General features: G+C 43.3%; 3 protein-coding genes across 6 annotated transcripts in view; 1 reads left to right on the top strand and 2 right to left on the bottom strand.

The window, feature by feature from the left end:
* The window catches only part of LOC143290279 (contactin-3-like), a 53543-nt gene extending 51802 nt beyond the window's left edge, over window positions 1-1741 (bottom strand). For both annotated transcript variants that reach the window (XM_076599624.1, XM_076599623.1), the window contains exon 1: window positions 1636-1741. The gene's annotated coding sequence lies outside the window, so the exon portion shown is untranslated. The remainder of the gene's footprint in view (window positions 1-1635) is intronic.
* Window positions 1724-6641, bottom strand: LOC143290334 (uncharacterized). The gene is made up of 4 exons (XM_076599687.1): window positions 6624-6641; window positions 5451-5519; window positions 2799-3173; window positions 1724-1768 (listed from the first exon to the last, which is right to left on the bottom strand). The coding sequence occupies exons 1-4, from the start codon at window positions 6639-6641 to the stop codon at window positions 1724-1726; spliced, it is 507 nt and encodes a 168-aa protein (XP_076455802.1).
* A 3154-nt stretch (window positions 6642-9795) lies between these two features.
* Window positions 9796-12500, top strand: part of LOC143290278 (glycerophosphocholine cholinephosphodiesterase ENPP6-like) — a 16064-nt gene continuing 13359 nt past the window's right edge. The window contains exons 1-2 of one of the 3 annotated variants that reach the window (XM_076599620.1): window positions 9796-9905; window positions 12098-12183. The gene's annotated coding sequence lies outside the window, so the exon portion shown is untranslated. Of the gene's footprint in view, window positions 9906-12097; window positions 12217-12500 lie in introns of all 3 variants that reach the window. The other 2 variants (XM_076599619.1, XM_076599621.1) reach the window with 2 other exon arrangements.

The following is a 12500-nucleotide window of genomic DNA, read 5'->3' as shown; positions in this document are numbered from 1 at the left end:
ATACTGATACTGACACTGATAATGACACTGACAATGATACTGATACTGATACTGACACTGACATTGATACTGACACTGACACTGACACTGATACTGACACTGACATTGATACTGATACTGATACTGACACTGACACTGACACTGATACTGACACTGACACTGATACTGACACTGACACTGATACTTATCCACGAAGTTGCATAAAATATGTAACAGCACCTTCTATATGTCCGTTCCTTCCTTTCATTCTTCCTTTCATCATATCCAGATTGTCTTCTTGGTTCTTTCTTTCTTTTTTTCTTATTCTGTCAAGAAAGGCTGTCGTATACGTGCACGTATTCTTGCACTTTACTTAACCATAGACCCTAAATATATATATATATATATAATTTGAATGTGTGTGTGTGTGTGTGTGTGTGTGTGTGTGTGTGTGTGTGTGTGTGTGTGTGTGTGTGTGTGTGATTTCCAAATAATAATGATAAAAAAAGATAATGTACACATGCATATATGAGCTTTGTCAAACGGTATCCATCGATTCCATGCTCGTGTGTGTGTGTGTGTGTGTGTGTGTGTGTGTGTGTGTGTGTGTGTGTGTGTGTGTGTGAGTGTAAGTGACTCAGAGTTTCAGTTTCAGTAGCTCAAGGAGGCGTCACTGCGTTCGGACAAATCCATATACGCTACACCACATCTGCCAAGCAGATGCCTGACCAGCAGCATAACCCAACGCGCTTAGTCAGGCCTTGAGGAAAAAAAAAGGGTGAATAAATGACAGATAAGCTTACACAAATAAATAAATAATAACTATAATGTAAAAAAATAAAATAAAATAAAAAAGCAAATAGATGTGAGAGAGAGAGCGAAAGAGAGAGAGAGAGAGAGAGAGAGAGAGAGAGAGAGAGAGAGAGAGAGAGAGAGAGAGAGAGAGAGAGAGAGAACTTAGCGCGCGCGCGTTTTTTGACCAGGACAAAAAATACCCAGAGGGAAGATGAAAGAGCTTTGTGTATTTTGTTTTGTGACGTTCTTTATCTGCGGTTTCCTTCGCTTTTTTTGGTGGTTGTTTGTTTGTTTGTTTGTTTGTAGTTTGTTTGTTTTTTTTTTTTTTTTTTTTTTTAAATAAGAAACTAATAGAATGAACACTAACCAAAAAAAATCGTAATATTGATGATTGATATCGTACTCCAATGATTCCTGGATGCTTTTTATGTTCAATTTCATTTTTGTGTTAGCATTTTTTTTTTCATTGTACGCGCAGTGATACAAAGTAATCTTTTTGACAGTATTGGGCCACAGACTCCAAACAGGAAACCTTACCGTTTTTTATCGCGTGTGTGTGTGTGTCCACGCGCGCGTGCGAGTGAGTGTGTGTGTTTTAGTTATTCAAATGTCTTCCTATACCTGAATGCCTTTCCCACCTAAACAAATATAAACTTCAACCCTCTCACACTTTTTTTAAACTTTTTTTTCTACAACTGTGTAATACAGAAGTACATACATCACGTAACATTTTCAGCCCTTGACAAATCAAACAAACTGCACAATGCACTGACTAACAAATAACAAACACTGAAGCAATTATGTCATGTCTGTACACAGTTCACAGGCATCGAGCATGGCAAGCATCAAGAGTGTACTCACTGTTTTGAAACCACAAAGGGAGCTGTCTTATATTGCTCACGGCATTACCTCCACCTCGCTACAGCACGACGCCATTGTTGGTCATGGGTCACATGACCCCATCACGTGACGCCACGCGCTGAGCTTTCAAAAGCTGTGGGGGAGGGGGAGAGGTGGGGGCAGGCGTGTGGAGGGCGACTAGGAGGACGAGTCGGTGTAGGATGTGTGTGTGTGGGGGGGGGGGAGAGAACGGGAACATGATGATGGAGGAGGAGGTGGAGGGGTGAGGAGGAGGAGAAAGAGAGGATGGTAGATGATGGGGATGGAGTGGGTGGGGTAGGGGGGAAGGTTTTTCCTTGGGAGCGGAAGGGTGGGGGGTGAGTGTGTAGGTGTTGCCGGGAGAGAGAGTGGTTTTAAGAGAGAGACGTACGTCAGTGAGTGTGTAGGTGTTGCCGGGAGAGAGAGTGGTTTGAAGAGAGAGACGTACGTCAGTGAGTGTGTAGGTGTTCCCGGGAGAGAGAGTGGTTTGAAGAGAGAGACGTACGTCAGTGAGTGTGTAGGTGTTGCCGGGAGAGAGAGTGGTTTGAAGAGAGAGACGTACGTCAGTGAGTGTGTAGGTGTTGCCGGGAGAGAGAGTGGTTTTAAGAGAGAGACGGACGTCAGTGAGTGTGCGACATTTTTTTTTCCTTGGGCTGTGAACATCTGTGCTGTGGGTTTTTTTGTGTGTGTTGTGGGGGTGGGGGGGTGGGGGGTGGGTTGTGTGTGTGTTGTATTTTTTTGTTGTTGTTGTTATTGTGTTGTGTTTTTTGTTGTGTTGTGTTTTTGTGTTGTGTTGAGATGTTGCGTTGTGTTGTGCTTTGTGTCGTATTTTGTTTTGTTGTGTTTTTCTGTTGTGTTGAGTTTTTGTTGAGATGTTGCACATTTATACAGTAGCCAAAAGCACTTTCATTATGATTATGGTTATTTTAACTTTCCATACGCACCCCCTTCCACACACCCCTTTCCGAACATCATTGTCATTTCTTTCTATTTCAACATATAGATTATGGTTACGGCATTTCTTTTCTGAACAGTTCATCAGTGTCTGTATTGGTGTCAACTTTCAAAGTTTTTCCATTTTTCAGTTTCACTAAAATTTTGCCGTTGGACGACCAAGCGGCCATAGTCGCGGAGTGGGAACTGACCTTTTTCAGAAGTCTGTAGTTGGTCTGGGTGAGGTCCTCCCCTACAGTGATGCCTGTCTGCTTTAATTTGCGACGAGCTGTCAGCACTTGACCCCTCTTCCCCCTGGACATGAAGCGCACGATGATGGGGCGGGGTCTGCCTCCTCCCGCGCCGACTTTGCCGGTGCGATGCGCGATGTCGATGTCGCTGACTGACACTGGAACCTCCAGCTTCTCTGTGAAGATGCTGAGGCACTTCTTCAAGCAGTCCTCCGCTGTCTCCTGCCCCTGGGCCTCGCGGACGCCGAAGACTCGGATGTTCCACTGTCTCCCGTGCTGCTCCTGGTCGTTGATGCTGTTTCTCAAATTGTCGAGTGCTTTAGAGTTGCGGGTGAGCTGGTCATTGAGTTTTGCGTTTTCTTGACGTAGTTGGTTCACTTCAGCCGTAAGTTTATCTTCGTTGGTTTCAATGTCAAAAATTCTTCTTTCCAGTTTATCAATTTTGTTTTCTAAAGATGTAGCAATCCTTTTGAATTCTTCTTTCACTTCAGTTATTTCTTCTTTTAATTGCTGAATGTCCCCTTTGGTAGAGAGTTTCGTCATAGCAGCTTTTAATTCGTATATAGCTTCCTGCCAGGCCATTTCTTCTGCTGCACATTCAGTATCTTTCTTCTGCTTCTTACTGTTTTGATTTGCTCTGCTGCTGTCTTTAGTTTGCTCCGGGCTAACACACAAGTCACTGGTCGATGACGACGACGAAGATGGTTTCCTTTTTGCACCTCCTTTATTCCCAAAATACTTAGAAATAGTTGTGCTCATTTTTGCTTAAAGATGCCATCACAAATGTTGAACTGAAAGAAGGGTAACTTGCAAAAATTAAAAGTTCATCTTTCTGTGAATCTTGAACACACTGCGCCGCGCTCGCCTAACGTTGGGTTGTTCACGCTACTCCATTGCAATGCGACACTGCATTCCCTGCACGCTTTCTCCTACCCTTTCTCCTACTGAGAAAGAAGTGAGCTCAAAATGCAGTGTTGTCGGAGCTCTCGCGAAACACGTCCGTCCTCGACGGTGGGCGGAAGTCAAGTCATCGAATTGTGGTATTCTTTGTCAACATTCACCTCTTCAGTATAAGAGCCTTTCGCTTGCAATATTTTGATGATGGTGATTCCTTTGTGTCGTATTTTGTTTTGTTGTGTTTTTCTGTTGTGTTGAGTTTTTGTGTTGTGTTTTTTTGTTGTGTTTTTTCTGTGTTATGTTTTTGTGTTGTGCTGTGTTGTGTTTTTCTGTAGTTATTTTGTGTTGTGTTGCTTTGCATTGCACTGAACTGAACTGTGCGGTATGGTGTGGTGTGGTGTGGTGTGTTATGGTATGGTGTGTGGTATCGTATGGTATGGTATGGTATGGTGTGGTGTGGTGTGGCATGGTATGGTATAGTGGGGTTTTTTGTTCTGTTTTCTTTGTTTGTTTGTTTGTTTGTTTGTTTGTTGTTGTTTTGGGGGGTGTTGTTTTGTTGTTGTTGTTGTTGTTTTATCACAACAGCTTACTCTGCGAGAAGAAAAAAAGTTATAAACTTTTCGTGTACAGCCTGTTGGCACCATCAACTTCCATTGCAGTGGGAAGTCACTTACAGGTCCTTTGTGAAGGACTATGACTCTCAAACTAGGAGGCAAGGTTGTACTGGCTCTAAGTGCTGCAGTCTTGGGGGCTAGTTGGCCTTTGGGAACCGTCCCAACGCCGACTGTCCTTAAACCCTCTTGGCCGAGACAGTTTGGGGATGTAACTTGGGCAAGACACTCTACACTATAATTGGGACAGCAGTTGCCTCGTATGCTGTTCTGATGGTCAGAGTCGGACACGACTGAGTATCATACAGAAAAAAGGTATATGGACTGTAGAACCCACGGCGACTGATACAGACACCCGGGTCCCTGTCTTGGAGCTGTGGTGCACGGCGGCTCTGCGTGGTTCCCTTCAATGGGCGTGAAACTGTTCGAGATTTGTACCGACCAGGAAAGACTTCTGGTGTGTGACCTCATACAATTCGCTTCCCGTATGCCGTACGACTCCGTGTGCAGTCCTGCGAAATCAGATGAGAGTGATGTCCCCTGGCATGCTTTGATAAATCGTCCTTTGTTCGTTTTATTTGAGATGTGGCTGCCATGCTAGCTTTGTTCGTTTTATTTGAGATGTGGCTGTCATGCTAGCTTTGTTCGTTTTATTTGAGATGTGGCTGTCATGCTAGCTTTGTTCGTTTTATTTGGGATGTGGCTGTCATGCTAGCTTTGTTCGTTTTATTTGAGATGTGGCTTTGTTCTTTGTTCTGTTTCTTGTTCTTTTAGATGTTTGAACAACACACGTAACATGCACAATGCTTATGGAGTTGCTGAATCACATAAAAATGGAGTTTAAATTCCTTTCAATGTAGGCTGGAAAACACGAACAACGCAAAACAAAACACCAGTACGGCAAAATAGCTTCAACTATTTATGTGACGAATTTCAGTATAATGTGGCCACCCATTAAGCCAACAGAATAAAGAAGCACGTGCTTTTACTTAGAAGAAAATCAGACTGAATGGTAGGGCTGTGCACGCGTACAAAGGCATGCAAAAACAGCGTACAAAGGCATGCAAAAACAGCGTACAAAGGCATGCAAAAACAGCACACTTACAGGCCCCAGGTAGATGGTCAGGACCGGGCCAGACCTCTCTCTGGCCCAGCGGTCCAGGGTGACATAGAACTGAAAGGCATGCAAAAACAGCACACTCACTGAAATAATGGCCACAGCCTAAGCCGGCTATGAACACCAACACACAAGCTAAAGACAAAGACAAAACGATATTCCACGACTCCGTAGTGAAAACAATGTATCAGCCAGTGTAGACAAATTAATGACAGTCGATAGACACCCAGATAACATCATACTGAACAGAGACATTATCTTAGATAAGTATGTAAGACTATAAAGTCTATTATTGTTATTATTATGGTATTTATATAGCGCTGAATCTTGTGCAGAGACAAATCAAAGCGCTTTCGCACCAGTCATTCACACGCACGCATAACTCTAAAACTGGAGAAACTGAAGACAAGGAAGAGGCATGGAAGGGAGGCTATTTTGGGAAGAGGTGGGTTTTAAGGCCAGACTTGAAAGAGCTGAGCGTGGAGACTTGGCGAAGCGAAAGAGGAAGTTCATTCCAAATGCAAGGTCCAGAGACAGAGAAAGAACGGCGGTCAACAGTCGAGCGTTTGTATCTGGGTATGCGTAAACAGAGTGGATCCGAAGCCGATCGTAGAGAGCGAGACGGAGTGTAGCCGCAGATATAGGAAGAGGCAGATTTATTAATACATTTATAACATTGAGTGCTGATCTTGTACTTTATTCTGAGTGAGACTAAAGATATTCCTGAACTGCACAACGACCGTGACACAAGTGATGTAGATTTCAGGTTCAAGCTTGCTCAGCCTGTGCTGTGCTAATGATCTCCAACCACCCCGTTGCGTGTGCTTTAGGAAACGATATATTTTAAGTTAAGGGAAGTAACTGCATCAAATATCGAGTAAAAAGTCAACGCGATTAATTCCCATCTTGTTAACTGGTTCTGTGTTATCACACCAAAAAAAAAAAAAAAAAAAAAAAGACTGCATTCACTCACATTTCAAATTAGACCAAAGAAAAGATCCTGCCAAGAATAAAACCTGTCTGTCTTTCTGTCTTTTCAGCCTGTTTGATGGCAAACTGACAGGTATTCTACTTTCAGTACAAAAAGGTTTCCTTTTTTGGTGTTTATCGTTATCGATACATCTTCGATGATTTACGGAAACGGAAAGGTCTTCTTCTGACCCGAAGAACACATACCATTGTGACAGGTAAGCCCCCCCCCCCCCTCCCACACACACACACACACACCTCCCACACACACCCCCACCTCCCCGAAAACGGAGTATGACTACCTGCATGACGGTGGGTAAAAACGATCATACACGTAAAAAGCCCACTCCTGCACTATAAATAGTGAATGTGCGAGTCACAGTCCACGAACGAAGAAGCAGAAGTTTACAGAAAAGCTACGACCAGCTGCAGGCAATGCAGCACGACCACCAACACAGTGGCAGCAGCGTGCGCGCTGTGAAGAAGATACACAGCCAATCCCCCCCCCCCCCCAACCCCCCCTATGCCCTCCCCACCCCCTCCCTCCCGCCCCCATCCCCACTTTGTGTATATAGACTGTAACGTATTTTGTATTTGTATTTCTCTTTTTATCGCAACAGATTTCTCTGTGTGAAATTCGGGCTGCTCTCCCCAGGGAGAGCGCGTCGCTACACTACAGCGTGCAGATTTATTTGTTTTTTTCCTATCGAAGTGGATTTTTCTACAGAATTTTGTCAGGAAAAAACCCCGGTTTTTGTTGCCGTGGGTTCTTTTACGTGCGCTATATGCATGCTGCACTCGGGACCTCGGTTTATCGTCTCATCCGAATGACTAGCGTCCAGACCACTACTCAAGGTCTAGTAGAGGGGGAGAAAATATCGGCGGCTGAGCCGTGATTCGAACCAGCGCGTTCAGATTCTCTCGCTTCCTAGTCGGACGCGTTACCTCTAGGCCATCAAAGTCAAAGTACAAACAACAAAAAAAAGTGTAGGTGATAATCAATTCGTTTAGTGTGTCACAAGTGACACGATGTGAGTCAAAGGGATACAGTCCTGAAGTTCACCAAGTGAGAACACTGTATCTTCCTCCACAGTTACCGTGCAGCACGGTGTCGTTCCCATTTGCCTATTCCCCGATTTGCCTATTTCCTGATTTGCCTATTTCCTGATTTGCCTATTTCCTGATTTGCCCATTACTACTAGATTGATAATGATAATCATCATCATCATCATCATCAACAACAACAACAACAACAATAATAATAATAATAATAACAATAACAACAACAACAACAACAAGAAAAGACCTCTCTTCATTTGAGTGTGTGTGTGTGTGTGTGTGTTGTGTGTGTGTGTGTATGTGTGTGTGTGTGTGTGTGTGTGTGTGTGTGTATGTGTGTGTGTATTTGTGTGTGTGTTCGTGTGTGTGTGTGCGTGCTTGTGTGCAGGCGTCTGAGCGCGCGCGCGCGCGCGTGTGTGTGTGTGTGTGTGTGTGTGTGCGTGTGAGCGTGTTTAACCAACAACAAAACCCCTCTTTCTTCATTTGGGCGGGTGAGTTGGTGGGTGTGGGCGTGCGCGCGCGCGCATGCGTGTATGTGCGTGTGTGTGTGTGTGTGCGTGTGTGAGAGAGATACAGATACGGAAGATTCATTCATCACAGGCCATGGCCCCTAATGAAGGGGTATGTGAACAATTCATGATACATACAGCACGAAGTACGAAGAACACAATCACTAAACCGAAGAGGGAGACAGAGAGACACAGAGAGAATTACGGGATAGAGGGTAGGCAAAACAGGAACGGCGAGTAGGCAAAACAAGACAAAAGGTCAAAACTCGCAAAATGCCATTGTAGGTGAAACGGGAGTAGGCAAATCGGACCTGCTCGGTTCAACTACGGCCTTCATCGGAGTATGGCTGCATACATGGCGGGGTAAAAACGGTCATGCACGTAAAAGCCCACCCGTGTACATACGAGTGAACGTGGGAGTTGTAGCCCACGAACGCAGAAGAAGAAGAAGAAGAAGAACACGGCCTTAACTGCAGCTTAGGTCCAGTTGTTGTCTGTCAACATCGTCGATAAAAAAAATAATAAAATAAAATAATCCAGTTCAAAGCGGTTCGTATATGTAACGGGTGCTAGGAAGTAGGTAATCTGACCTCACGCACGTAGCCTCTTGACGCATACAAGTCGGGAATAGTCTCAGTTCAGTTAAAAAAAAAATTAAAAAATAAAAAGCCCGATGATACTAGATATTTTGTCAGCCATCGTTCTATTTATGGTCACCAAACAAATTAGACACCCGATGCCCTTTGCGACACATGTGGGAAGTGTGTGACATACTTGAGAGATAGAACTATTATCTCGCTAACGGCGCCTGGTGGGTAAAGGGTCGAGATTTTTCCTCATATCCAAGGTCAACATAATGTGTGTTTACGCAAGCAGAAAATCAAATACGCACGATAAAGATCCTGTAATCCATGTTAGCGTTCGGTGGGTTGTGGAAACAAGAACATACCCAGCATGCAAATCCCGAAAACAGAGTATGGTTGCCTGCATGGCGGGGTAAAAACGGTCAAACAAGTAAACGCCCACTCGTGTAAATACGAGTGAACGTGGGAGCTGCAGCCCACGAAGAAAGACGTATTATGTTAAATTCGCTTTTGTACCGATCTTTCCTAAACTGTATCTGTTTCACATAGTTTCAATGTCAGTTTCTAAGGGAGGAATCACTGCGTTCGTATATATCCATATACGCTACACCACATCTGCGAGGCAGATGCCTGACCAGCAGCATAACCCAACGCACTAAGTCAGGCCTTGAGTGCATGTCTACGTATTTGTGCACCGTACCATCAAGAAGCAGTCTCAAGTTATCGCTCCCAAAGAAAGGAAAACTCCAACTGTGCCAAAAGTAGCGCACAATAAGCCTTGTCAGCCATCCGAGCAAGGTACTACTGAAAGTCATCTTGAACAGACTGAACGCCCAAGCTGAGAAAGTCATCTCTGAAGGACAAGCGGGCTTCCAAACTGGACGCAGCACCACAGAACAGATTTTCAATCTGAGAATAATATGCGAGAAATATCTTCAGCACCAGCAATCTCTATACTGTTATTATTATTATCATCATTATTATCATTCTTCGCTTTACAATAACACGTTAGTCAGACACAAGCACACAATAACAGCTAGAACACACACACACACACACACACACACACACACACAATGTGGTTCAACAGAATTGTATAATTATGTACAATCTTCTGACGCCTGTGGATTGACTCGTTGTCAGCATGTTGCATACGAAAGCCTGACCTATTTTCACAGAGAGAGAGACAGACAGAGAGAGAGAGAGAGAGGTTGTGGTAGAACGGTAACAGTGACTGTCGTCTCTCCACGACATCTGGGTGATTCAAAGGATTCAGGAAAGCGGTCAGGAGTAACGGATACTTTGTCCAAACAGTCTGTCCGGTAAATCGTGTCTTGATTAGCAATGTCGCCATCGTGTTGGCCCCTCCGACTGTAGGTCTACAACTCGTATCTTATCTTAATCAACGTGCAGTACAATACATGCAATGTTAACCTTGGTGTATTTCAATGTGTTTACAATAATGATTGATTACATTTTGATTTCGTGAATATATATACAATATTTTTCAAATGAATGTCTTATTGATTCTTTTTAATTTAGTCATGTTTAGTGATTGTTGTTGAGTAATTATCAACGTTTGTTTTGCCGCACCTGATGTAATTTCTCTTAATGAGATGATAACGCGGAGTGTTGGCCTAGAGGTAACGCGTCCGCCCAGGAAGCGAGATAATTGGAATCCGGGATGGACTTTACCTGTCCAACCACCCAGTTCCCTGAACCCTCATTCGTGTGTATGCGCGTGCAGATCAAATTACGCACGTTTAATGATCGTGCAATCCATATCAGCGTTCGGTGAGTTATAGAAACAAGAACATACCCAGCGTGTGCGTGCGTGCATGCGTGTGAGAGAGAGAGAGAGAGAGAGAGAGAGATCGCGTGCTTTGTGTGTGACTGACGTATTATTGTAACGCGTTTCGAAAGGTTCGAAAGCATCATGAAAATGTGTCGTCGTCGTCATCATCATCATCATCATCATCTTCATTATTATTATTATTATTATTATTATTATTTTAACCCAAATTAAATGGTCGGGACAGCACTTGCCTCTTCTGCTGTTCTGATGGTCATAGTCGGACACGATTGACTATTATATATTATTATTATTATTATTATCATCATCATTATTATTGTTGTTGTTGTTTTATTCGAAGTAGTAGTAGCAGCATAATCAGCAGTAGCAGGAGCAGTAGTCTTCTTCTTCTTCTTCGTTCGTGGGCTGCAACTCACACGTTCACTTGTATGTACACAAGTGGGCTTTTACGTGTATGACCGTTTTTACCCCCGCCATGTAGGCAGCCATACTCCGTTTTCGAGGGTAGTAGTAGTAATAGTGGTAGTTGTCGCGCGCCATTCTATGGTGCGCAGCAACATTAACCGTTAATCATTATTTCTTTTCCGTTTCTGTTTTGTTTTCATTTGAACACTGATTTGATATGCGCTTGTGTGTAAACTATTTTTTTTTTCTTATCTTCATCGCGATCCGTTAGTGTTACACTGTACATTTTTTAACCATACCTCAAGCTGTTTAAGGATTCATTCTTTTTCATTTCGTCTTTTTTTTTCTTTTCTTTTTTTTCCTAATTGATTGATTTAACCCTTTGAACCCTGAGTTCCTGAGCAATTTTAACCCTTTTGCCTGAGCTCCTGAGCCAAAATTTGCAAATAATTGGTATTAAAAGACTAGGTGCTTGCTGTTGTACACAAGTTGCTGTTGGACGACTTCGCTCGTCTGGAACTTTCCCTATCTTTCAAGGGAAGTCGTGCCTTGGCAGTTGTTCGATCAGCATACTGGAGGTCATCGTGTTCTTCACAGTTCATTCTCATCTTCACGTTAGGCTCCATTGATTCTGTATGTAACTTCGAAGTATGGTCGTTCCTATGTCCTGTCTGTTTTTACGTCATATTGTATTGTCGTCATTCACTTTTGGTGGGGTGACGTTTTTTTTATAAAGGTGGTACCAAAAAATAAACAGAGGTCAACACTCTTGACGGGATTTCTGACATTCACCATTCGTATAAATCAATATTTTTATTCGGTTTTTTTTTTGTGTGTGTGTGTGTGTTGTTCGCTTAACCCCGGAGACCTTGGCAAAGGAAAAGGGGGAGAGGGGGGGGAGAAAGAAAAGAGGACGAAGAAAAAATTCAAAGTGATCAATTCCAGGAGGAGGGGAGAGTGGAGCAAGCAGTTTTCCACGACCGAGTTGGTAGGAAATTAATAAGGGAAATATGCTTGTCTGTTCATTTCTCACTGCCCTTGGGGTACCGTTCGTGATGTACTTTACTTTGGTATGTGTGCACCGACTGCATTACATACACGTACATGTGAATTATCATCATGCTGTGTCTATTGATGTACTTAATTAAGGACGCTGTAAAAACAGTAGTTGATGGGGTTTGTTCTCTGCATGTTCCATTCTATCCTTCCCATGCACTCGCACTCACGACCCATCACTACCAACCTCTTCTACAGTGACCCTTTCATTTAGTTATTTTATTTTATTTTTTTCTTCAGCGGTCAAACCAATTCCATAGTTACGGTATCTTCAACGTCCGACGGGAGTCTACAAGAGCGTCAGTGGAGGAGGCCCAGTTCCGACAGCGAGTGTTATCTTCTGTTTTCCTGACTTTGTCGTGAGTGTTGTGGGAAAGTTTGGACAATGCGTAGAGAAGGCCCCATCTTCGTGGAGGAGGACTGTGTATAAATGTTAATTGTTCCAGACAAGGAATTTGGAACATTTCTTGAATTTTGAAAGAGTTGTCGTGCTTTTGCGTGTGTGTAGTGTGTGTGTGTGTGTGTTGTTGTTGTTGTTGTTGCTGTTGTAGTTCTTTAAACGCGGAGAACAGCAAGGCTCCCGTGTCTTAAATTGATTGATTATATATATATATATATATATATATATATATATATATATATA

This window comes from Babylonia areolata, chromosome 15 (assembly GCF_041734735.1).
Source record: "Babylonia areolata isolate BAREFJ2019XMU chromosome 15, ASM4173473v1, whole genome shotgun sequence".
Taxonomy (NCBI): domain Eukaryota; kingdom Metazoa; phylum Mollusca; class Gastropoda; order Neogastropoda; family Buccinidae; genus Babylonia; species Babylonia areolata.
This window is presented reverse-complemented; position numbering and strand designations above follow the sequence as displayed.

Bases quoted from the DNA above. Each gene is read 5' to 3' on its own strand.
- LOC143290334 (XM_076599687.1), bottom strand. The intron at 3,174-5,450 runs GTAAGTGTGCTG...CTCAATGACCAG, and splicing joins TGACCATCTACCTGGGGCCT to CTCACCCGCAACTCTAAAGC. The intron at 1,769-2,798 runs GTCAGTTCCCAC...CCTCCCCCACAG, and splicing joins ACTACAGACTTCTGAAAAAG to CTTTTGAAAGCTCAGCGCGT.